The sequence below is a fragment of the Colossoma macropomum genome, unplaced genomic scaffold (assembly GCF_904425465.1).
Source record: "Colossoma macropomum unplaced genomic scaffold, Colossoma_macropomum, whole genome shotgun sequence".
Taxonomy (NCBI): Eukaryota; Metazoa; Chordata; class Actinopteri; order Characiformes; family Serrasalmidae; genus Colossoma; species Colossoma macropomum.
Window position 1 is genome coordinate 26,967,867 of NW_023494790.1, and position 26,757 is coordinate 26,994,623.

General features: G+C 38.2%; 1 protein-coding gene across 1 annotated transcript in view; it reads right to left on the bottom strand.

The window, feature by feature from the left end:
- Nucleotides 1-737: 737 nt before the first annotated feature.
- The window catches only part of skap1 (src kinase associated phosphoprotein 1), a 54,292-nt gene continuing 28,272 nt past the window's right edge, over nt 738-26,757 (bottom strand). The window contains exons 5-12 of the mRNA XM_036572820.1: nt 26,635-26,715; nt 25,694-25,777; nt 25,437-25,561; nt 25,209-25,272; nt 23,256-23,513; nt 19,865-19,918; nt 16,319-16,428; nt 738-1,930 (exon numbers count right to left, since the gene is read on the bottom strand). Of these exons, the coding sequence (XP_036428713.1) occupies nt 1,838-1,930; nt 16,319-16,428; nt 19,865-19,918; nt 23,256-23,513; nt 25,209-25,272; nt 25,437-25,561; nt 25,694-25,777; nt 26,635-26,715 (869 nt within the window). The 3' untranslated portion in view covers nt 738-1,837. The remainder of the gene's footprint in view (nt 1,931-16,318; nt 16,429-19,864; nt 19,919-23,255; nt 23,514-25,208; nt 25,273-25,436; nt 25,562-25,693; nt 25,778-26,634; nt 26,716-26,757) is intronic.

Below are 26,757 nucleotides of genomic sequence, written 5' to 3' on the forward strand. Positions count from 1 at the left end.
TGCCACTATTAAAGAAATTGGACACACATGTAGTAAATGGGTTCAAGATACAATTACAACATATAAGAGATAATCATTACAAATGAGTTAATGTTCTATATACAGTCATTACAATCTTACATGATGCTTTTTATTGTGGATTGAGCTGTCCACGTTATGGGCAGGTTGGCGCACTTCTGCTTATGACCAGCAGATGGCTCATTTATCAACACTATCACAGGGGTATACCACAAACAGAAATAAAAAACTTGGTTGATCACTACATTAGCTCCCATTAAACCACATTTCATAGTGCAGCAGTGCTCTTAATTTGGCAATTGTTCTATAAATATGTACTGATATATTGCTTGTTCATATTTTTAGAAGAGATATACCACAGTAGCCTACAGTGAAGTCAGTATATAACATTCTGTTCATAGATTTTATATACAGTGCAGTGCAAGTCAGAGATGACCCTTCATTTGATTAATTTCTAGTTAAAACGTCCCTGTGGTACAAATTAATTTTTCTAAAAATATCTCTATTAGATTAAATATAAGATGATCCACTTGCAAAAGAAAAGTAAAATCAAAGTAAAATAAGAGAAAAACAGCCGAACATTGGGTCCCTATAATTATTAAAAGATACATAGAAAATGGGACTCCTAACAACCATGCAAGACCTGGTAGACCACCAAAACTGTCCCCATCAGATAAACCGCACTTAAAGCTTTCATCTTTGAGAGAGAGGAGAAAATCAAACTCCACTCTTGCTTCAGATCTGAACCAATCCATAGGTGTTTCTGTCCATCCTTCCACTGTGAGAAGATAATTCAACACTATCAGCCTGAAAGGATGTCTAACTGTCAAGACGCTGTTACTGTGAAAAGGATATCGACAAAAAAGGAAGCACATCTGCAAATGAAACAAAGAAGGTGCTGATGCTGTCAGAAAAATAGACTGACCACCCCAGAGTCCAGACCTCAACATCACTCAACATGTTTGGGATTACACAAACATGGAAATTGCAACCAGCTTCTAAGAGTGAACCTAGAAAAATGTGGAAAAATATCCCTGTAGATTTCTTTGAAAAACCAAAAGCAAGACTCCTGACAAGTATAGAAGTTGTAATAAAGCCAACGAGTGGACACTTTAAATGCTGAATGTTGTGTTGTTGAAGCTTCTGTGTAATTTCCTGTTAAATTTATATTATCTGTTTTTTGTTTTTTTTTTTGACCCTGAAAACAGTTGTACTTAATGGCTGTTTTGACTGGAAATTAAATAAATGAAGGGTGTCTCTGACGTTTACACAGTACTGTATGTTATATATATTTGAAAATCATTAAAAAACAAAGTTTCCCAAGAACTAATAAACATTCATGTACCTCTATAAAAGTATTTTTGTATATTTTATATAAATCATTTCACTCTACTGTAAATAATTGTGTTAAATAAGTTGAATTAGTGAAGTAAATTTTATATTATTCACCATTTTGAAAAAAGTGATCTATTACAAATGAAAACTAAAAATATGAAAACAGTGGGAGCAGCACGTTACGTTACCCCTGTAGTTACACTTTTAGCCAGCAGGTGTCATTGTTGGGAAGAGTTTGGTACCACACAACAGCAAACTAACCTGCAAGTATACTTTTTTAAATAATCAGCATACTAGTCATGCTGTTTCTCTTTAGTTTATTGCTAATTAAACATGTAGTAAAAGTATATTGTCAAATAGTATGTGATAAACATTGGTTTGGTGTAAAATATGCCATATAATTCAGAAAGAGAGACTTAAAGATTGACTGGTGTCCATCTCTGACTACTGCTTGCTAAATTCCTAAAAGGACTGTATCATGAGCTTAAAGAATGTATGCAGGGTGCAAAAATTCTTTGGGTACGATGCCAATAATGCCATCCAGCTCCCCAACCCACCAGCCATGGATGTTATACTCCTAGAAAAGAGAAATACAGAGAGAATATGAGGATAAATGAAAGATTAGAATGTGCAGAGCATCTTGTGCAACTTTAAAATCTGCACAAAATAAATAATGATAAAGCACAGTTCAAATTTCTGAACATGCCCTTGATGTTATATAACAATGACGTGTTCTTCCCAAAGAATGGTTTAATTTCACACCAGTATGTCCTTTCTTTTTTGCTCCCTGTGTATTTTTTTTATCAACAGGAGCATGCTGCTTTAGTATAATAATATAATTCTATTGTTGAGTGCATTGTTTTCTGAATGCATATGACAATTAATCTTGAATTTAAAAACACTGTATAACCACACATGAAAATGGAATACACTGGAATATCTTATTGATATGTTACTAAATAGGAATTACAAAAATGATAAAATTACTAAAATGGAATATATGGTAATATATTTTCAGTGTGTACGAAAAAGATAACAAAATGCAGGCCTTTTCTGTGACATACTCTACATTCCGTATATTATCTGTTATTTCCTCAGCTGTGCACATATTCATAGGGAGATATATAAATGTACAGATTTAATTCAGTATGCTAGTCCTGTGGAACTTCTCGGCTTTCAAATAATTAGTAGGAAGCTGTAAAGAGAAATGAAGTCATTTTAGATCTGTCTACAATGATGACTGGAGATGTAGAAGATTCTAACATGGCTGAGATGCATCAAGAATGAAGTTATAATATATTTAAATGAAAATTCCATTGATTTTTCTGAGAAATTCTGCATGATTCAGTGGTTGAAATGTGAACAAACTCTTTCAAAGTGGATTGATGTGAAATGGCACATTGTAGAGAAACAAATTAACTCAGGGGTCACAATATCTACAACGCAAACATATTTTATGCACTATTCAAAACAACCAGCAAATCTACATTGTCTTCTGACTTTTTATATATAGTGCTGATAACTGAAAAATAGTATAAATCAGTTTTCCTTGGGGACAATCTTGCCTAAAATATGTACCCCTCCACCGTGAATATCTTTTAAAAATCCGTTATGGGCCAAAGGTTGATATCAAAACTTTTGTGAAATGATGTCTCAGGCATCAGAAAACGTATTTGTAACCATTTAATTTTATAATATTCTGTGAAGGAGCTTTCAGAGACAGAGTTCCTGTCACCACCACTCTGAAGAATTCTGCCTCAGTACGTTTCTACAGAATGACACATTTCACATCAAATGACTCTGAATGATGGTTCATATTTTATTCACTGAAAATCACAGAAAAATCAAGATTAAATCTTTAGGTAGATAACAAAAATATAGTAAATAAATAATTCTAATATAGAACACACACACACACACACACACACACACACACACACACACACACACATATATATATATATATATATAGGTACCTAACACTCATTCTGTATCTATTATATTACTATAAATTATTTTGTGTATATTTTCTTCTGTTATTATTGGAATTTATGTTGACACCAACATTGACAGAAACCCCTTAAACCTCTCGTACATCTTCTACTTTACAAATAAAAGATTCTGATTCTCTTTTCATAACAAATTGTCATGGAGACACAGGTATTTTGCATCAGTGCATTAATGCAAGTAGAAAAGTGTACACGAACAGGTACGGACATTTTAAGGTAGAGTCAGAAGCACTTCAGCTGGATGGCCTTGACACTTCCTTTGAACAGGTCCTGATCAAAGCAGACCTGTTCCCTAATTAGTTTTGGCTTGAAAGTCCTCATTACTCCAGCTAGGCAATCTCTGTTCACTCCGGTTATCAATCAGACAGCAGCCGGGCGATGGCCCTGGCACTTACGGGCAACTAGTGGAGAGAGCCCCGGACCTGGCCTTTGACAAATGGACACGGGGCAGGGTGGTATTATCAACGAGATGGCCGGAGAACGCTGAGATGGAGTGATGGAGAGAAACTGAAGTGTTCAAAGTGTGTTAGTATTCCACAAGCACACACAAGTACATTTAGATGTGATGAGCCTGTCATCCATCCAGTGCCTGCAGAAGAAGAGAGTGGGAACTAATTACCATCTCCTCACGCACAGCGCTACGAGCCTAATGTAGTCTTCAGCCCATGCAGACGAGCTGCTCTAATGATGCCATGAGGAATGAATTCCAAGTGGGGTAAGAATCTAATGGGGCTGCCAGCATCCACACTGCCATTACATGTCAGACTTTGGTGAACTTGAAGGTTCGTTTCAGAGCCTCTGTCCAGTGTTGATTGAGTGACAGAGAGGGACAGTACACTCTTAAAAATAAAGGTTCTTAAATTGGTCTTATCTTGGAGGCACGGTTCTAGGAAAACCTTTGGCTAAAATGTAACCTTTTGGCTCTTTTACGTTGGACACGCACACTTACAAATCTCGTTCTCAACTACAAAAACGTTTTTTTAGAGAGCCATCCATTGCAAAGTAGAAAACCAAAATTGATTCTCTACTTATAATCAACTTATCTTTACACTTCTTCTATAGCAGTGGTCACTAACTGTCCTCCTGGAGATCTACTTTTCAGCAGAGTTTAGTTCCAACCTGTAACATGCTGCTCCCTCCATTATGCAGCACTACTGCATCTGATCCAGCCAATCAAAGACTTCTGAAGAAATTAATTAGGTGGAGCAGGTGGAGCCAATTGGGGTTGGAACTAGACTCCACAGGAAGGTAGACCTCATGGCCCAATTTTGGTGACCACTTTTCTATAGCATTATTCCAAAGTACTCTTTTATAAGTCAAAGTTTTATTTATCATATATACAATCTGCCGAGGACTTCTGTCCATTAAAATTATTGTGATGAATTTCTCTCTACAGCTGTGCAATACAATATATGCACAGAGAAAAGGAAAATATACATAGATCTATTTATACAAAACTGTACTAAAACAGACTAAACATCTGGTTAATTAACAGGAATATGTGCAGTTTCATTATGAACTGTATGTAATTTAAATGAATGACCATTTGGGCACTTTCTGTTAGAGTTAAAAGAGGACAACAAACAGCCCCTCCCTGAGGAACTACTTTGACATTATTCTATGTATTGGTCTGATAATTTAAGTTTATCCAAATCAATTTCACCATGTCCTTCTGTAATATTTATATACCATTCAAACACAGGTCTAAATTACGCTTCACCTTAATGATTTAAATGGATGCAAAACCAAAGCAAACCTCCCATTAAGGAGGAACTAAACATTTAAACTGAGTCACCTACACATGGTGCATTCTCATGACAGCTGTCCCTTCTCATTTGCTCCATTCCTACTTCCCTCTTTATTGTGTTTCTTTTGTTTTTCTCTTGGAAATAGTACATATTCGACAAATACACATTAGAGAGTAAGTGGTTTTAGATGATGGGCCGATGAGCCCAACTGAATGTAGCTTTTGCCAGGCAGTCTCAGTCATTTTTAATTATTATTTTTTTACAGCATTTGAAACTGTAAACTGCCTTTTTAAGTCACAATAACACATGTTAAGTTGATCCCTTGATCCCTAGATTTATTATTCCACTGTGGAACCCTCAGGATTTCTTACAAATAAAAAATAAACATCTGTAATTTTAAGTTCATTTTAATTGAACAGAATCATCAGGCTAATTGCATTTAAAGCATGTAAGTGTTGTATTAATACTCTATGTCATTGTTAAGTTTTGGTTGGAAACAGAAGGTTAAATTACCTGACACCCAATGTAATATTGTCTAATCAGGATTGTTTTCCCCTGTAATATCTATGTAGATACAGTCAAGCAAGCTCTCCTGTTGGTTAGGCTCTCAGGGACTTAGCTTAGCACTATCATACTCTTAGAAGTGCCACAGGAGCACAAGCAAAACTTCACATTAGTGTAGATGTGGGGTTTTTAACATTTATCGTGTGAACTGAAGGTGTAGCTCCAATAGTCCCGTCTCAACACTGTATTATTCAGATATTAATCTTAAGGCTTTTATTTAGTAATTGCACTTTTAAAAATAAAGGTTGCAGGTTTTCCTTCCAAGAAAGCAGAAGCTCACATGATCAATGATGTTTGGCCAACTGATTAAACAAGTGGAGTCAGGCATGCTCCTGCTTAATTGGAATGAAAATCCTGGACCCACATTGTTGCTTTGCAACCACATTTGGTTCATTAAAGAACATTTCAGTGGATGGCTCTTTAGAGAACTGTTTTTGTAAATGAGATGTGTGAGTGTGAAGAATATTTTAAAAGTTTAAAGAACTTTCACATGATGTAAAGGTTCTAGGAAGCACACATTCTGTGATGGTTCTTTAACTCCTTAAGTGCCTGTTTGTGGAAACATGTGAATCATAGTAAAGCATTCTTTGAGTGATGCTATAGAAGAACCACTTTTGGTTCCCTAAGAAACCATGTTTGTAAATTAGATGTGTGAATGTGGAGAACCTTTTAAAGGTTTATGAAAGTTTCTCCCACATCTGGTTTTCTTATGGCAGTGACACTTTTTAATAATGGTATTGATAATGATGCTGTTGCTATTCAATACCAGATTCATTCCACCAGAGATCATGAATTCCAGTTAAGGATCATTGCTGCATCTTTCACAGCCTCTTCTTTCGCTGAAAGCATCAGTACAGGTGTATTCCACAGCAACCTGTGTGTGTGTGCGTGCAGATGCTGATGGAGGCTGTAAAGTGTGTGTGTGTCACTGAGGCTGAGCTGTGTGACTGGAGCATTTCAGCGTTGCCGCTGACCTCCGTATGACTCCTCTTTTGGAGACGGGTGGGGTTGGCACAGAGCGAGACCGAGAGTGTGTGTTGCCATGACAACACCTGCAGTCTGCAGCGTGCCACTGGTATCATTTATTTCTCACTCAGGGGGGCTGGCTAGCGCCGGTATTCAAATGGGCCCCATCACTCTGGAGCGGCCGGGGGGACAGACTGGCAGCTAATGATGCCTTCAAAAAGGAGCGGCTTAACTGGAAAATGTCATATGGCACATGACAGGGTGAGGAGTGGCTCATGTCTATAAAAAAAGACAGTAGCAGTGATGCCAAGCAACTGAATGCTGACATTGCCAGCACGTCCCCAATGTCTCCCTATTCTCTTTCTCTCTCTTTCCCTCCCTTTCCCTACAGGAGAGGAGCAGAGGAGCAATTTGCCTTGGTTTCACGTCTGTCATTCATACAAAATGTAATTTAGATCTGCAGTTCACACAGTTGATAAAAACTGAAGAGGGGTGAGATGAAGTTAATTTGAATGAATGTAAATAATAATAATATTAAATGAGGTTAAGAAACTTCCGAAGCAGTTCTTTGTGAAGGGTCTGTTTTTTAGTTCTCTTTCAACTTAACGCTCTTAAAAAACAATGGATTCTTCTGAGTGATGACATTGAACAGTGGGCCCAAAGCGTGGCCCGGAGGTTGAAGCTGGCCTATGAGGATGTTTGATTTGGACTATCAGAAAGTTAATCCTCTGTTAACCTTCTACTATCAGAAACTACACCCTCACATTGAGAGAAAAAGCATATTTTTATGCCACATATAACTTTTTCATTTCTATATTTGAAGTATTTTAGTGATGAAATATTGTGTAATGTTCTAAAATACATGCTTAAACACTCCTCTTGAAGCTTACCTTCAGTGCCCATTGCCCCCACCCCTAAGAAAAAAAGGTTTGGACACCATTGCCATAGAAGGACCACTTTTGATTCCTTTAAGAACCTTCCAGTGGATGCACAAGGTTGAAGAAACTTTCTTTAAATTTAAAGAACCTACACATAAAGTAAAGGTCCTATACCATGTAAACATTTTAACTAGACCTGTATGTGTAAAGCAAGAACCATTTAGAAACTTCTCCTTTTTAATAGGCCTCCCAAACTCCTTCTCTTTCCCTTCATATTCCCAAGCTTGCTTCCTTTCTCTCATGTTTTAATCATTTACCTCATTCGCCATCTCCCTCTTTTTCATCCCTCCTATTTTTTTCACTGTTGCTCACAGCAATACACACACACACACACACACACACTCCTTCTGTGGAGGCAGGAGAGACGCTAATAAGAATGAGGCATGAGGCCTGTGCCGCAGGCCACCAGCTGACTGAGGTAGGCCTTGGGAGTGATGGAGCGCAGGAAGTCTCTCATTGCCCCGCCGCTGAACCCACTCTCTCTCCTTCCAGCCCTCCCTCTCTTTTCTCTCTCACTGTCATGCGCTGGAGTGTATCAGCAGTACACACACACACACTGCTGCTGAGCATCTCTAGCTGTCGTTAGAGAGGAGCACGAACACGCTGCCATGTTATTCGTCAGAACGAGCAAAATATGAATACATTGCGGCGGCATCCACAATTGTTCCTAGAGGAATCCATCACGTAATTACATCCTGATCAATGCAACCAGTAATCAATGCAGGTCGTTGACATTCAATTTCAATTACCTAGAGGGCTGCCAACGTTCAGCATAGTTACGTTATATGTGTAGACACCGTTTAAACTGATAAGAAACAACTACAAGACAGGATCTGATAATAAACAAGTAAATGAAAGATGCATCTTTAAGATACAACCCCCCATAATCTTGACGATCCGTCACGGCGGTGGTCATTCGGCCACGGAGAGTGTGAGATGATGACCAAAAGTGTGGAAGAGCAAATAAACTAGCTGCCGGTGTAAAAGTACGCTGGGGGATTACTGATGGCTCTTTAACTTAATAGGCATTTAAAGTGGATTGTGTATGCTGCTGAGTGCCTGTAATGATGGCTGTTTACGTGGCCTCTCATTTATAATAATTAGGCAGAGCAGGAGGGGGGCGGCCGCCATGCAGTTCTGGACTATTGGCTTAGGCTGAATAATGACCTACTGTAGTTGACCGGGAGATGACCGTTGCCTTCTGCATGACCCCAGAACCCCAGACTCACCCCCCTGCTGATTCTGCTGGTAAATAGAATGCCCAATGTGTCTATATAGCGCCTTGGTGTCTATTGCAATAATGAAGGCAGGTTTTCTGATGTGCTTGTGAGAGAGAGAGTGGGAGAGCGAGAAAGAAACAAGAGGAGGGTGTGGACACACATAGGGCCTTAAAGGATGCCCTCTGTCGCTCTCCCTTACCCTTTCCTTCCCTTTTATTGCACCCTTTTCCTTTTCTTCAGGCATTTTGTAGCAGAGTGACCCCGTTGAGTACTAGGGCAGCAAGTGCTTTCATTTGTCTAAAAGTCATGAGGATGTGACCCACTTGGGAGGAGAAAAAACAAAGTGAGAACTGACCACTCACACGCTAATACATCAAACGTGTATACCTGTAAAAGATCACAAACCTTAAAAGATACCTTAAAAGATCACAAACTTGCACTCTTGGATTAAGCCTGGTCATGAACTATATTTTCCTTTCAATGGAAAATCTCAATTCAAAATGAGGTGTTGTCCAGGGCTAGGATTCCTGTCTGGGAAACCTGGCCTTAAAAATAAAAGGTCCTAAACGGTTTTCAACTTGATGTGCAGTTCCAGGAAATTCTAACTGGTATAGAGCCTTTGCATCAGAGCTGCCCAAAATGTGGCCCATGGGGCAAAGTTGGCCCTTAGGAACATTTAATTTGGTCCTCCAGGCCCATTCCCCTCACCCTATGAGACAATATACTGTATATAACTTCAGTTTTTATTATCCTTTTTTAAATTGTGTTTTGCAGCAAAATATAATGCAATGTTATGCAATATATTTGAGAACTTCATTTATTTGTTTTAAATGTTTATTTATTTTGTCTTTTTGGAGCTCGGACCACTGCAAACATTGCACTTTGGCCCTCCAACACAAATTTGGGCACCTCTGCTTTACGTTATATGGAGATTCCTTAGGCTTTGAAAAGGCTCTTGATGCTCACGCATCACCGTCCTTTGAAAAGTTATTTAAGGAAGCCAAAGCTGGTTCTTCTATGGAATTGATCCAAAGAACCCTTTTTGGCAACTTTATTTTAAAAAGCATAATCCATCAACCTGTGTGCTTTGTAAACTAACCAGCCATATGAAAACTGTTTGATTTGCTGTGATTTGTAAGTCCTCTCCGCAAAATAAAACTGGCCACAAATTTGAAGTTGAAACATATGCACTAAAGCCTGTCCATTCATTTCATCACAAATCAGCCACCATTTATTTTCAAAACTGGAAGATATTGATCCCACGAGCCTCTTAAAAAAAAAAGTCAACCAGAAGGTGTCAGTAGTGTCCACAGTCCAGCCAACATGTGATGTGTTCTGGGCAGCTGAATGCTTAAGGGGTTTGGCTTGTGTCTAGACCAGCGTACAGCCCACTTTTACGACTGAGGGTGCAGCGCATGCTCCAAAAGGCCAGTGAGGACTGAAAGAGAGCGCTGTTAGTGGGCCTGCATGTTAAAAGGGTCCCAGAGAAGTTTGGCCCAAGTCTTTAGAGCCGTAAATCTTTCCGCTTTCTCGTTGCAGCATTTTTTCTTCTTTTACGGGAATTCCAAAGGGAATTCAGGCATGTGTTGGGCCTGACCTCCAGAGTCGTGTACTTTGAATTTAGAGAGATAAATTAGAATCCAGGAATGCAGGAGGATTGGAGGGTTGAAGAAAGAACATGGTTAGGAGGCAATGTCAGTGGGGCCCCCTGTTCTCTGTAACTGAAATCTGGACCCTTTTACACATAGCACTAAGAGTTCTTCTGTAAAAAATACATTTAGTACTCTTTAAAAAAATAAAGGTTGCTAAGTAGTTCTTGACTTGGATGTACAGGTCTAGGAAAAATCTTCAGCAGGTATAGAGCCCTTGCATTATGTTGAGGTTCTTCTTTAACTTTAAAAAGGTTCTTCAAGCTGTTATATGTCCAGTATGTCTTACTAATGTCTAAAGCATTGTCTTAATACTCAACTTGCACATGAGAATGATGAAAGAATGTTCATGATATGCAAGAACAATTGAATGAATGAGTGAATGAATAGTGAAATGGATGAAAGCCGAGGTGGATAGAGAACAAAACTCCAAATCTAACTAATAGCTACATTTCTTGTCCTTTCTCACACTCTTAAAAATAAAGGTTGTCATCTGCAAAATGCAGAAATCCTTTGCAAACATGATTAGTTAAAGAGCCATCCACTGGAAAGAGATGGTGAGGATTAAAAAGTACGAAAGCTGTTTAGGGAACAAAAAGTGGCATTCTTCAAAAAACATCTTGGCCCCTTTACTTTTTAAGAGCTTTTATGTCCATTTCATGTATCAGGTAAAAATGTTGAAATTGACATTTCTGCAAAGAAAAAGTCATGAAGAAATGTAGTGTGAGGATAAGATACAAGGAGCAACATGTTTGTTTTCTATTTAATCAGGAATGAAACTACCATTAAGCTTCATAATCACCTCCGACCACACTAGGACAAATAAAAAGATCTTGTGTGGATTACAAAAGCGAGCGTGATTAGTGTGGGGAGAAAAACAGCCCCAAACATCCTGCTCTGCTGCCATCAGCGGCTCCCCTGCATTGTGGATTGAGGAGGCTGCGTAACACTGCCAGATGGATGTTGGTATTAGCCACTATTTCATGTTGGAGTGTAGAAGCAGCGAGGCAGCGCCGCAGAGCAGGGAGCTCAGGGGCTCTCACTGCAGAGCGGAGCACAGAGGCTGCGCAAAATTAACTCTGCTGAATTAATCAGGGCAAGATTGAAAATGAAGCTGGGCTGCAGATGAGTGAGCAGGCTCGCTGGGTTTATTTATTTTACCCCCCGCTGCCTCGCACCGCTCATATTCTTTACAACACCAGAGTGCTGAGACAGAAACCTGTGCTTAAGCAAAGTCCGGATATCACTGAGTGTGCCACTTCTAACACACATGCTCACAATATGTAGGTCCATACAGTACTGTGCAAAGGTCAGAGACTTCATTTCTCACTTTTAGGTCAAACTGGATATTAAGTAAAAGTTCATTTTTCAGGAGCTATTTCTGAGGTAATTCAATGTCCATCTGCATAAGGAAGCCAAAGAAAAACCAGTGAAAAAGGAGTTTTCAAAACTGGAGTAAGATACAGAGAAAATGGGACTTGAAACAACCATGCAAGATCTGATAGACGACCAAAACTGACACCATCAGATAAACAGCACTTAAAGCTTTCATCTTTGAGAGAGGGGAGAAAATCAAGCTCCACTCTTACTTCAGATCTGAAAAAAATTCACAGGTGTTTCTGTTCATCCTTCCACTGTGAGAAGACAATTCAACACTATGAGTCTGAAAAGATGTGTAGCTGTGAAGAAGCCATTGTTGAGAGAGGGAAACAGACAAAAAAAGAGGAACATTTGCAAATCAAACAAAGAAGATGATGTTGTTCTCAGAACAATGGACTGACCACCCAGAGTCCAGACCTCAACATCATTGAAAGTGTTTGTAATTATTGGATTGTGAGAGGTGCAAAAAGTGCCAAAAACAACGGAAGCTTTAATAAAGGTAAATACTGTAAATACCGAAAGACAGAAAGGCTTTTCTAATTCTATATTTGTTTAAATATGTGTTTTCTGCTCTTTTGCTGACACCAAAAACTAAGTAAGTTGCTGGGTGGTCTGAAGGGTACTGAAGGGTGGTCTTTGACTTTTGCACAGTACTGTTGTGTATGGTACCAATGGACCCACTACTGAACAAGTACACACACATATAAAAAAGCTGTTTATCGGAGCATTGTATTGGTCCTAACACTGTACATGAAGATGCTTCTTCAAGGGTCCTGAAGTAAAGACAGTGGTTTGGTACAGAACCATAAACATTTGAAAATGGTTTTATATAGCACCAAGAAGAGTTCTGCTATTTTTACAAGTTTGACATCACAGTAGCAGATCCCTTTTTACCATTTTCAACAAGCTTCTATATAGAAAAACCAATTAAATTGATGGAGAATCTCCATTAATCTGAAGAACAAGATTCTCCATCAATCTGAAGAACAAGATTCTCCATCAATCTGAAGAACCATTCCACCATGCAACGAACCACTTAAGCATGAGTGTTCATGATTGTAAATAGAACCACTATTTTCACTAAAGAAGCCTTGAAGAACCATCTTTTTTAAGAGTGCAGATTGGCCATGTTTTTATCTAAATTTGTCTTGAAAATGTATGAAAATACATACACGCTCTCTCTACATGTAGGTATGTATGCAGTAGAGAAGCTATGCTGGCTGCATTTATGTAGGCTACTGTAAGTGACTGATCAATAATAGCTGCTGAGAAACCTTTTTATAATCTGCATGGTCTGCTCAGCTGCAAGCCGGCAGACTCCATTGCTGTGACAGTCCTGTCTGTCCCTTTGATTTGCTACTTTTCAGCATTCAATCATCGTGCTGCTTTAAAAACCTGTTGGTTAACACCATTGATTTAGCACTTTACACATCTTTATCACCTTGTAATTATGCTCAGTGTTGACACAAATACACCTGGCCTCCCCTCCACGCCTCTGGCTAGCAAAATTTATGCACTCTTATTTTATGACCACTGCTTTATGAGCAAGACTGTTAGAGGTAGGCTTGAGTTCTAGCCAGTGGCTCATATTTCATTCGGCGGGGTCAATGGTCCAGGGAAGCACCCGTAAAACAAAGGTACCAGCCCTACATTGTCTTAAATGATCCAGAGGAGCAAACATTCATGTGGTGGAGGAATGGCTCAGTACTCATAATAATATTCCAGTCATTTAGATCTTCAATAAATAACTCTTTCAATTATGGATGAGGGAATGGAATTAGAGATAATATGCAATAAATCTACATAAATAAAACCTTCTACAGAATCATAAGTACTGCAGGCATACAGGCTTACCCTGAATGGACTACAGCAGTTATAATGACAGCTTAAGCTAAACAGAAATAAAATAAATGATCTGCAGAAGCCCTCACCATTAATTAAAAAGGTCAATAGGAGAGTGGGCTATTACTTACAATATTTCATAATATTGAGAATATCAGGGCAATATTAAGACAGCATCTAAATGGAACATTACAGTTGGCTGCAAAAGTTTGGGCACCCCTGGATAAATAATGTTTTGTTGATTTTTAAACACAAAATGTTTAAATGCTACAAATGCTATAAGTTATAGCAAATTTTATTTTTTATTTAAAATTTTTCCCAATATGTTACACTCAGCCCACTGGCGGGTCCAAAGTTTATTACACACTTCTATAACCTAAGAATAGCCCAACCAGTTTGCATTGAAGTCCCTGTAGTGACTGAATAATCAGCCTTGGTATGTAATAAGCCTGGGACTTAAAGTGTTAACAACTAGAACTACATGGATGAATTCATCAGATAGCTAACAAGCTAGCAGGCTCCTCTATTAAGATTTAAAGATTTTAAAGTGTTAAAGGATCAGAATTTAAGTTTACTGAAGAATTTATTGTAAAACAATTGCTGTTATTGTGAAACTGAAGCATCTATTAGCAACAACAGCTCAGCCACAAAGTGGTAGACTACACAAACTCACAGAGTGGGGCTGTTGAGTGCTGAAGTGGATAGGGTGTACAAATCGCCTATGCTCTGTTGTATCACTCACTACTGAGTTCCAAACTGCCTCTGGAAGCAACATCATCACAACATTCGTGTGATGGGAGCTTCATGAAATGGGTTTTTATGGCCGAGCAGCTGCACATAAGCCTAAGATCACTTTGTGCAATGCCAAGAGTTGGATAGAGTGGCATAAAGCACACCACCACTGGACACTGGAGCAGTAAAAACTGTTTTCTGGAGTGATGAATCACACTTCACTATTTAACAGTCTGATGGATGAATCAGGGTTTGACATGTGCAAGAAGAATGCTACCTATCGGAATGCATAGTAGCTACAGGAAAGTTTGGTGGAGGAGGTATAATGGTGTGGGGCTGTTTTTCAGGTTTTGGGCTAGGCCTCTAAGTTCCAGTGAAGGGTAATGTTAATGTTACAGCATACAAAGACATTTTAGAGAATTATATGCTTACAACTTGTTGGCAACAGTTTGGGGAAGACCCTTTCCTGTTCCAGCATGACTGCGCCCCTGTGCACAAAATGAGGTCCATAAAGACATGGTTTGATGAGCACAAAGCCCTGACCTCAACTCCATTGAAAACAGTGAGCCACTCAAGGCTGTGCATTACAGTGATTGTTTCACTTTGCCTAAAACCCTTGGCAAAATCATTGTAATGCACAACTTATAGTGGCTTATTGCTCATTTTAAATTGCATGATTAGTACAATGGTCGTCTTTCAGTTACTTCATTTAGTAAGAACTTACTTTACTTTTTTGACAAAGAATTCATGTGCAACTGAATGAAACTTCATCACATTTGAATGATGTAAATTCAAAGTGCCAATTTTTTAAGTGTGTTTAAAGTTATGTAGATATCATAATGCATCATTGTTTTTGCCAACTCTGTAAGCATTTTATTAATCACTAAATGTATTCTACCTCTGACATAATACACATGTTTTTTCTGTTCTGTGCATTCACATGGTCGACATGGATGTTCTGTATTGGACATTTACAGATTACCCTGACTTAGTTGGAAGTGAAACGCAAAATTAAAGTACATTGATTTCCGGTTGTGCATCTTTAAGAGACAGTCAGCATGTGTATATGCTGTTTGAGGCTTTCTGCTTGTAAGACATCTGAGGTATAGATTTAAAGAGAAGGACGAGCTGGTGAATGCACTAGCTGCAGGAGGCCCTAAATAAGCAGTTGTGCATGGCTGAACACTCGATTCTCCGTGATACAACCCCAGTAATGAATTAACAGCCCATTACTGAGAATCTGGCCACTGAGCAGTGTTCTCCAGTGACTACAAAAACACACACAAAAAATGTTATCTGAACATTATGTCAATAGACAGGAGGTAAAACAGGCTGAATGTGCAGCCAGCAGCAAGTCCAAGTGTCTGCTTCTGAGAAGAATGATTCCACATACTTTAATGCACCTTTGAATTAAACATTTCATTGCTAGCTTCTATTGAGAATGACAGTCATAATTTTTTTCATTTTTCCATGTTTTCTAATATATGTTTTATTTGAAAGCTGTTATACACTGAGAGACAAATCCTCCCTTTAACTCTATTCAGTGAATTAATATAAAAACATACTTAATCTTATTTCTATTATGATCCTTTTTTGAATGAGACAATAAAAAATGTTATGATACAAACATACTGTTAGTGTAAAAGGTAAGGTAGCGGACATCTGTGAGTGAGTGTAGATGACGGACATTGTTCATTATTTATGAAGACAGAGAGATAAAGAAAACAAATATCAAAGGCATGCAGATCTCCTTGTTTAACAAAGCACTCAAGGATAAATCAGATGAGTTTATGCCTGAAAAGTAATTACTATCTAAGCTGAGTTTAGAAGAGAAGAAACAGAAAGCAAACGATAGAGAGAGAAAAAGAGAGAGAGAGAGAGAGAGGCGTGCATGTTTGTATGCAGGCGTCCACTGACCTTGCTTAGGATGTAGATGATGTCTCCTCTACGAAACGCCAGCTCATCAGGACCATCGGCTTCACAGTCCCACAGGCCTTGATAGTAATTGGCATAATCTGATGATGGGTCTAATAAAGAAACACATGCACACTCTCCCCTTTTAATATACAGATGTGGAAAAATGGCATACAAGGACTAAAAAGACTTAAGTGCTATTTGAACAGGATTAGTTTTACCAGGGGAGGTCCAGTAATGAATTGGTAAAAGACCTACATGGCCATTTTGTAAGGGATAAAGTATCTGTGTAATTTCCCCAAATTGTCGCCCAGATATCCTGGACTGAAATATCATAGTCATCATACAGACACCATGCGTACTAGCGGTATGGTATATTGAGTTGGATTCCCCATCTGGTCAAGCACCCTATGATGTAAAAATAAGAGTCCTTGGGCAAGACTCCTAACACTACCTTCATTTAGCTCTGTGAAATGATCAAACTGAAAGTTGCTCTAGATGCATGTCTGCTAAATGACAGAAATGTACAATGTCATAGATGTACAGATGTATCAGCACTATGCAATGAATGCACCACTCAGTAACGACACATGTCTGTTAGCAGGTTTTGTGATTATATTACTGTGAAGTCAATTCAAACAGGATTGTTACTAAGGGAGTTCCAGGTTCACAATTCACTCTGTAATCATCATGTGTTGCACTTGTATGTGATACAAATTGCAGATTCAGAGCTCTGGAGTCCATATAAGAAAACATTGCTGTTAAAAAAGACCTGTTTTGCATTGTTTTTGTGATGTTACAAAACCAAAGCACATACTTATCTATCCAACCATTCTGCCTACCCACAGTTCAGCCCCACCCATTCACACTGAATTTGGAGTGTTTCAGGCCAGACAGCTTTTTGAATTAAGTACAATACACCCATTTCACGTGCCCACCATCTTCAAATTCAGTGAGGCTGAGGTTCCGCAATCAGACTGTACAAACAGTGCATATGACGTTAACTCTAGTTTAACTGATTATCTCATCTGAGGCAAAATCGATTTCTCTCAGCTATTTATGATTAATAAAATGTGTTTTCAAATGTATTCCTCCAGTGATATGACCTAAAAGGTAAGCCTGTTCATCAGCTGTTACAGATACTTGATTATCACAGTTAGTCAGAATGTACATCTCTAATAAGTATCTATTGCAAAAAACCTCAGCAATTATTATTACAAATTGTTTCCCTGTCTACTCCTCAATCTAAAATCTGCCTGTACTAAATAATGTAGTCCTCAGTCAAGTTTATGTAGCCTTTCAGTATCACTGACCTTGGTATTTTACATCCCTCCTGTGCAGACCCAGATCATTCAATGAGCCACTAGGGCACTAGTTTATTTACTAAAATGAACTAATTTGTCATTGTGTTACAGCCAATCATAATCCTGATGCTGTCCATGTCTTTCCTGAATGTCTGCTTCATTTTTTCCTCCAGTCACTGCTTGGTAACTGTTCCACTATCGCCATTACCTCGATCAAGCTTTCAGGTTTTTTAGCAGTGAGCTTATTCCTTTAAATGTACTTTAAATTTGAAGCTCCAGATATTTAAAAGATGTGTCTGGGGAATCTATAAAAGCGAGAACTGATACTTTGACAGAGTAGCAGATGCCCATTTACAAACCAAGTTAAAGAAAAAAACTGTCATCATTGGCAGTAATCTGCGTCATCAGAGGTAAGATTAATGAAAAATAGACATTTCCCCACCCCGCAAGGCAGTACTCTTTAGCCAGGATTCTTGGTGGGTTGAATTTTCAAGCTTGCTGCTTTTTCCCGTCGTTCTGTACATTTCAGCTGTCCGATTTTTATTGGTTTTATCATCATTGGAGTAATGTGCTTGTCAACACATGCTTTATAGTAAAATGTTATGCTGATTGTGCTTTCGGTAATGTGTAACTAATCTTACCAATGTTTTGTCTCAACTGGAAAAACTACATTTCACAAATGCACAGCAAACTCAGAAAATACATGCAGCTTCAAAAACATCGTGAGGCCAGGCACAACACAATGGAAGTGAGACACAACCAGTGTGCAAAATAGCAGTTGGAGGATCACATGCTGGCTGCAAACTCACTCGCCATAGCAGCGCTGATTCTACAATCAATGGAATGATGCAAATGTTTGGTTTGACACTTCTTCTTTTGGAAATGTGCTTTTCTATTTTGGTAACATGGTCTTCCACACATTGAGATCTCCTTTTTTGTCTTGGATTTGGGAAACTCACTCTTTCCACCAAACTCTTGGGCATGTTTTCAGACTTAAAAATATGCTGCAGTATATTGTAAAGTTTTCAGACGTGGCCCAACCATAGTTACAGTAACTAGGCTACGAAAGACCAGGTGAACCAATTTACTACAGCAGCACCCTGAGGCACACCAGTGCTGAAGACCTACTTAGTTAAGAACATTGAAGACAGCAACTTGCTATTTTGTGGGCGAAGCAACTAAACAATGACCTTTCCATGAATTTGTGATTTAGTGTCTATTTTACCTTAATAGACAGCATAGTGTCAAAAGGAGTTTATTTTCTGGGGGGTCCAAGAGTTCAATTAGGATGTCCGTGACCCACCCCCAGGACCCCCTGTATTTCACACCTTGGGCACAACACAAAGGAAAAGTTTCCAGACTTGGACATCTGACATGTCATAGCTGTAGTAGTGTAGTTATCAGTAATAACTATAGTATTGCTACATGAAATTGTGCAGCTAGACTCTACAGCTAATTCCCATTATGACACAATAATATTAGTTATCTGCTCAAATAAAAGTTCACTTCCATCCTCTTTGAGTGTCATCCGGAAACATTTCCACTGTGTTGTGACTGGCTTTGCAGAGTTTCTGAAAATACCTGTGTTTTCTGTATTTGCAGGGTATGTAAATGCAGCACAGGTATCATCACTTTGATGAAAATGTTTTCTAAATTCTATGAATTTGCAACAAATTTATTATTTTGCAGAGCTTTTGTAAAATGCTGCACATTTTGAGGAAAGTGTTTTCTGCATTTGGCAAATCTTTTTTTTTTTTTTTTCACGGTATGTCGGGTGCTGTCGGCCAGTGTAGGTAGTTTTGCACAGTAAACGTTAATAATTTGTGATATTCGTACTCAAACACTGAAGTAATTAAACACTGTCATTACATTAACTTGCAAAGCACATGAAATATAGTTTAATTCAAAATGGCAGCGCAGTTATACAGTGACATCACCAGATGGCTGAATACAGGGCAACCAATCAGAACAGACGTCATTTACATAAATCAGTACTAAAGACACAAAACAGCCAGTTTAATTCTAAAGTAATTATGACTGATTTCTTTCTGTTTGTTTTATTTTGTGGTTCAGTTCACAGGACCACAAAACAGTTATGATATCAGGGAAAATATGTGAAATGGAAGACAAATGTAGGATTACATAAAATTGCAATGCCTCCTCCTATAAAGCTAGTTTGATCTAGCTCGATTAGGTCTTTACACATCAAAACACAAGCAGTCAGATGAGAGAAAATTTTCCTCACCTGTTTTTTGGCTCCTCTCACTGATCTCCTCTGAATTGTCCAAGAAATCATCCTCTGAAAGAGCACAGAGCAGAAAACAACTATTACTACACTTAAAGAGTAAATGACCTCCTGGCACTCCTTAAACGTAACACTTTAGACGTAGCAACTTCTTTCCTTTTTTAAATCTACTAAGCCAATTAATGTTAAATTTCTAATAAAAGGCACAGTGCACTTGCACCAACTGCCAGAGGCCACTAGGCAGCCTGTAATAAGAGTATTATATAACAGAAGTGGCATTAGCAGAAAAGCTTATGTATTTGACGTATAGGAGATGTACAGGAGAGGTGCCATTCTGGATTTTGTCGTTAGTGTGTCAGGGCAGACGGGCCATTGATTCGGGGTGTGGCACCTCAGGGTCTGTGAAGTGACAGTGATAGCCTTGCTCTCTGTCTCCCACATCCATCCTCACCCTGTCAGCCTGCCGATAAAACCACCACATGGCAACCTTATACTTCCCACGACACGGGCCGGCCCTCTGCTTCCAGGAACCGTGGAAAAAGCAAAATAAAAAAATGTACTTATGCTTTGAAGTTCCTGCCCACTCATGAAAAGGTTTGCCGATTGTAACGCCAAATGAACTTTTCCTTACAACAACATGTCTATCTATTATACATTACATTCACTGTAAGGCAAAATCAACACATTTATATGGCAAATATGGCATTTGTATATGATTGTTTTGGTAGTGACAAAGAAGAATGTTCAATCATTTGTTTAATAAACATCATTAAGGCACAGAGTCAATCAAAGCTAAAGGATTTTAGTCTAAATTTCAAAATGTGTTTTGATCTCTCACTTTGTACCAATTCAGCAGAATGATCCATATAAACACTGTTAAATTTTCAAAGTGTGCTGTTCACTGGCCAGTCCATAAAGTCCACATAAGCTGCAAAAACCCTTTTGACTTCATCACAGTTGTGATGTCACAACCATTAAAACATTTACATTTGGTTGCCCATTCAAGCAACTAAACTAAGCTTCACTTTATCACTTTTCATGCTTTTCAGTACTTAATCACAGCAAGGAAATATGCCAAATGGGACATTTCCTGTTGTAAAAAAAAGGTGTGATGAAACAATAACTGTCTATAAAGAAGTAAAAAATCATCTATTTTGGATTAATTAATACCTCAGTAACACTTTCATCCTTTCTAAGTATAAGTTACTGCAGCAAGCCATACTCAGCACTTTTCAACTCCAACAGTCAGAGAGGAGCAGGAGGAGAAAGAAAGAGAGACGGATTGAGGGGAGTGATGGTCATCCGATCCACCATCTGTGGCCGGCTCAGCTGCCTCACACACATGGCGGAGAAAGGTGAAAATGACAGCGCTCAGGACTGATGTGTTTCTGCTCTCGTTAAGTGCTCTCAGGCCGCTCCCAGTCATTTTTGAGGCACCAGATCTTGATGTATCTGCTCCGCTTGATTGCGTGACACTGGGAGTTAAAGGGAGTTTATTGGGGAAAAATGAATTTTCCTTACTTTTGAAATAAAAGAGTTTGATGTACTACATGGACCAGTTAGTACAACCTGTAGTCTCACAATAAAAAGGTATCTTTTTATTTGGATAGTTCACTATAGTCCCCCATAGATTATCTACAGATGTTCAAATTGTTAAAAAACTCTCTGTTAAAATTCAGTTGATTCTAAACAGTGGTCAGGTTAGGATTTGGACCAAGAATAGGGCTAGGAGCAGGGTGAGGGTTTGGTTTAGGTTTTGAGTTGAGATTAAGGTTAGGGTTAGGATTAGAGCCAGGTTCAAAGAAAATTATAGCGAACGTAGTAGATATTTAGTTAAATGTAGCTTAGAAGTAAATTAAGTAGTTACAAAGCATCTAAAGTGGACAATCCAAATAAATTGTTACCAAACTCAAAGCATTATTTGAGAAGATAATAGATAATAAAAATAATAACTGGGAGGTGGCTGTCCCAAAACTCCCCTAAAAAAAAAAAAACTTCAACTTGTGACATTATTTTTTATTATTTTTCAATTTTCTTTCAAGATCTTTTTAATTTATGTGAAGTTGAAAGATTTAAATTATTATTTTTTTATATATATATTTTTTAATTATTATTCATTTTTATATAAAAGACTTTAGTTAAAAAATGCTGTCCTGTTATTTCAAGTCACTTTCAAACACAAAGAGTTTTAGTCCATAGGCAGAGCGTTATTTTAGCCTGCATTTTAGAGCAGGAAGCGAGACTGTATCCCTGTTCCTCATGGCCACATGGTAAGCAGTTAGATCACATTGTTTTGAATAAATGTATCACAAAGTCTGAAAATCAGTGTGTAACATGAAGAATGATCACCAATGGAACACTTATTTTTGTTAATTAAGTAAACTTTTTTGTGTTTCAATGAAAAATACAATGAAAATTTTACAGTAGTGTGTGCAACTGTTTAAAGCTGTGTTTGCTAAACATGTACTGGCTAGCATTTTTGAGTTATGCTCAAAATTAGCTAAAACGGTCACTAGGTAAAGTTTTGGGTGTATTTTCATTGTTTTGGTAGTGACAAAGTGGAATGTTCAATCATTTGTTTAATAAAATGAACATAATCAAGGTACATGGTCACTTAAAGCTAAAGGATTTTAGTCTAAAAATCAAAATGCATTTTGATCTTACTTTGTACCAATTCAGTAGAATAATCAATATAAACACTATTCAATTTTCAAAGTGTACTGTTCACTGACCAGTCCATGAAGTCCACATAAGCTGCAAAAACCCTTTTTAACTTCATCACAGCTGTGATGTCACAACCATGAAAACATTTACATGTGGTTACCCATTCATGTTAAAGGTATAAGGAGTGTTGTTACTGCCAACAGTCTGTAGCAGCGTTATTAGAGTGGAATATATGGGCAAACCATTAAACGTTGTGCTGTACATGGCTGTCAGGAAGTAAATGGATTACTGCAGCCTTCCAAAGGATCCATATATCTGTAAGGAGTGGCTGAAATTTATTTTTTCTGATGTATTTTAGTCTGAACTTAACAGTTTGGTAGGCAATTTAGCCCAGATTGCTTTTTGAACAAGGCCCGATCAAAAGCAGCCTTAGTGATAAGGGATGAAGAGATGTTGGAAAATCCTGCAAAATTAATTAAGATTTTTACAATTATAAATTACAGTTACACCTTTGTTGGAAGTGACCTTATATCTCAGAGACCCTCTGAGACATGAGTCTAACATGCATATTCTAGCACTTTCCAGGGCATTAAAATTAATCCATTAAAATCCATTGAAGCATATAACATTAGCATTACCGTGGCTAATTTGCTATTGACTGAGTAATTGAGCTAATTTGGAGAATTGGGCATTAACGTCTAGACACAGTACGTGTTTTTTTCTGTACCTGGCAGCACTTCATATATATCCTCTTCATCTTCTAAGTCTTCCTCTACAGCTGCGACTGTTCTTTCCCTCCTCGCCTCACGTGCACTGGGTGCTGGTGATGGAACTGGAGCTGCAGAGGCAGGGCCGGGGAGCAACGGTGGAGTGGTTGCTCCCTCAATGTCATCATATGTCTCCTCTTCCTCACCCTCTTCCTCTTTCTCCTCCTCCTCCTCCTCTTCCTCATCATCATCAAAGGGGATGAAGCTGGAGTTCATATCTACATTTGAGAAGAGGATGCAAATGCAAATCATGCACCATTCATAGTGATATACCAAGACAATAGTATGGCATTGAAATGATAGATAATTAAACTGATAACTGTTGGACTGTTGAGCAGCTGAAATCCTATATCAAGCAAGAATGGGAAAACATTTCACTTTCAAAACTAGAGCAGTTGGTCTTCTTAGTTCCCAAACACTTACAGAGTGTTGTTAAAAGAAGAGGTGATTCAACACAGTGGTAAACATGCCTCTGTCCCAACTTTTTGGAACATGTTCCTGGCAATACATTCAAAATGGGCATATATTTTTCAAAAAACAATAAAATTTCTCAGTTTCAACATTTGATTTCTTGTCTTTGTACTGTTTTCAGTTAAATATAGTGTTTAAATGATTTGCACATCATTGCATTTTGTTTTAATTTACATTTTGCACAGCATCCCAACTTTTTGGGAAACAGGGTTGTATTTAATATCTAAAACCACCAGTGAACCTACACATCCTTTCTGAGTTTTTTAAATGTAATGTCTATGATGGTAAAATAGACATAAATCTGAAAAAAAAAAAATTCTTTGGGGGGTTTTTTGCCTCACAAATCCCTGCATGTCCCCCTCTGCCATGAATGGATTAAAACAAATGAGTTAAAATACATTTTAAGCCAAAACTGTATTTCAGAACTACCATAAAACAATGTCAGACATCAGGCAGTGTATTCAAAATCATTTCATGAAGTAACTTTCTTTGAGGGAGCTTTTAAAGGTGGATGTCTGGTTCCTACCACCACCACTGTGAGCAGTTCTGACTCTGTAAGTTTCTTTAGAACAGAGCATTTCACACCAAACCAGTCTGAATTACTTTGTTTACATCTGAACCATTTATTGATGTAGGATTTTGCAAAACTCAGTGAAGTGCCCTTTTAAAAACATTAACAATTCTGCACATTTTCGGATTAAATTAATAAAAATGCTTTTGTCATGATTGGTACAAACTTGCGTCTCGTTATGCAATTATTTTGTACCTGTTCTGCAGTTTGGAAAATAAAGTGCATGAATGACAATGATTTTTTTTTTTTCATTTTATGAATTATGGTTTTACATGATCATGGTAAAAGGGGGGGCTGGGAAGAGTGTAAACAATCCCAGGAGTGTTCATTACTTCCCGCAAATCGGAGGCTCGCAGTGAGCCCATTTTAGAGCAGCGGGCGCGCTCCAGATCTGTCTCAGATGGAGCTCGGGCCTGATTGCAGGTGACTGAGCTCAGTAACACAGGCTATCGCATTCTCACTGCCTGGATGCCAAGCAGGGCCAGATCAATGCCCCTGAAGAATGACCAGAGTGCATCCCAATCAATTTCCCGTAAAGAGCACTGTGCTACGCGGAAGAGGAGGCAGAGCGATACGCGTGGGGCTCAGCAGCTCCGTGACGTGCTGCATGAGGAGGTCTGCAGTGTGTCTGATTGGCTGAGCCCAAAAAAAGGTACTTATAAGAACTAGTAGAAAATCAAAAGCATAGTCTCTTCTGCTGTTTTGACACACTGACTTTAAAGAGATGCTCAGATTAGATTGAAGATGGAAAGCAGGCCTTGTGATCATAAGAGAAATTATTCAGGTTACTAAAACAAGTTGTATCGACATGTATAGTTTACATGCTAAATAAAGGCTCATCCACATCTTTTAAGCACCCCATGTAACTTACCCTTTAAGACGAAATTGATCTGGTCCACCCATTCCTTGGCCTCACGAGGGCTGCTGGCAGTGAACTGCAGGGAAAAGCCATCATCTGTGAGTTGGGCGCTATGCTCAGTGAAAACAAGCATTCTTCATTGGAACGATACAAACGTGACTCTGAGCAACCACAGCAATGAGTCAAAGAGCAAAAGGGTGTGTGCCTGCATGCATGTGTGTGTGTGCGTGTTCACTGAACCTGGTAGGAACGTCTTCCATCGGCCTTAATCTCAAAGCAACAGTTCTTCTTGGAGTCTTTGCGCACGTTGACTACAAGCGCTGCTTTGTAGTCATTGATGTAAAAGGAGCCTTTCTGCTGCTTGTCTAGAATTACAATGACAAAAGTTACAGTGATGAAGCTCAAAGTGTCCATGTTGGTGAATTGTATACAGCTTTTGACTGAAACAATGGAACCGATATCTTATGTTGATTTATGTCGGCTTATGTTTCTCAAACCTTTTTCACTCCCAAAGTAGTAGAATATGGTATTGTTCAGCACACACCACCTTTTCTGCCACTCCATGGTGAAGAATGTATGGTCTTATAAAAGAAAAAGAAAAAGTAAGACAAATTTAGACAGATTTAGTACAGTCCTTGGGTCATATATATGTACTACAGTATAGTATAGTATAGACAGTCATTGAAGTTCCACCTCTAATATTACTGAATAAAAGTTGTATGAGCATCAAACCTTTGCCATGCTCAGGAATGTATCTGTTTCCATAGTAACAGTACAGGAATGTATCTGTTTTCATGGTAAATTCAACATTTTAAGGTTTATTTGAAGTCAAATTTAATAATTTATCTGTGTTTTGATATTTCATTTCCACCCCATAATGCCAACTTAGCTATATAAGTTATACACCATCATATTAAAGAGACCTAATGAAGAGGAAGTGACATCATTTAAGTCTGTAGAGGAGCCAATTTCAAAAGCTGCTAAATTTTGCTCTTATTCAACACTGACAATTTATTGTTTCCTCCATCCTTGACAGGGTCTGTCAAACATAACCTGTCTGCCCTGTCACACAATATAGACAAAGAAAACAGTTTTTAATGGTTTTTGTGCAATAATGATGGAAAGGTAATGTAATTAACCTGGTGAAAACCTAAAGTTTGAAAGGTTACACTTGATGGCAGGCAGTCAGTTTAGCCTGAAATATTCCTCCTTTTTACAAGTTTAGTGTGGTGGGAGTATAATTTTCTTTGTTATTTTGTATAAAAATATATAGATTTTTTACCGAAATTACAAAAGAGAAAAACAAGCATTTTCTTTACATTAAAAACTTTTAATTAGCATATCCATGTTGCACTGATCTCACAGAGTGAATCTTCCCTTTTTTACATCTTTCATTGCTGATCTTTTTCGTGTATGACAAGTTAATGAAGCCCCTTACCACGTCTTTTCTTCTCAAGGTAACCTTGCTTCAGGATGTTACTCAGGTCTTGTGCTGCCACTGTGGGAATCTCTTCAAAACCTGTAATAGGAAAAAAAAAAACAAGTGAAAAACTATTCAGAG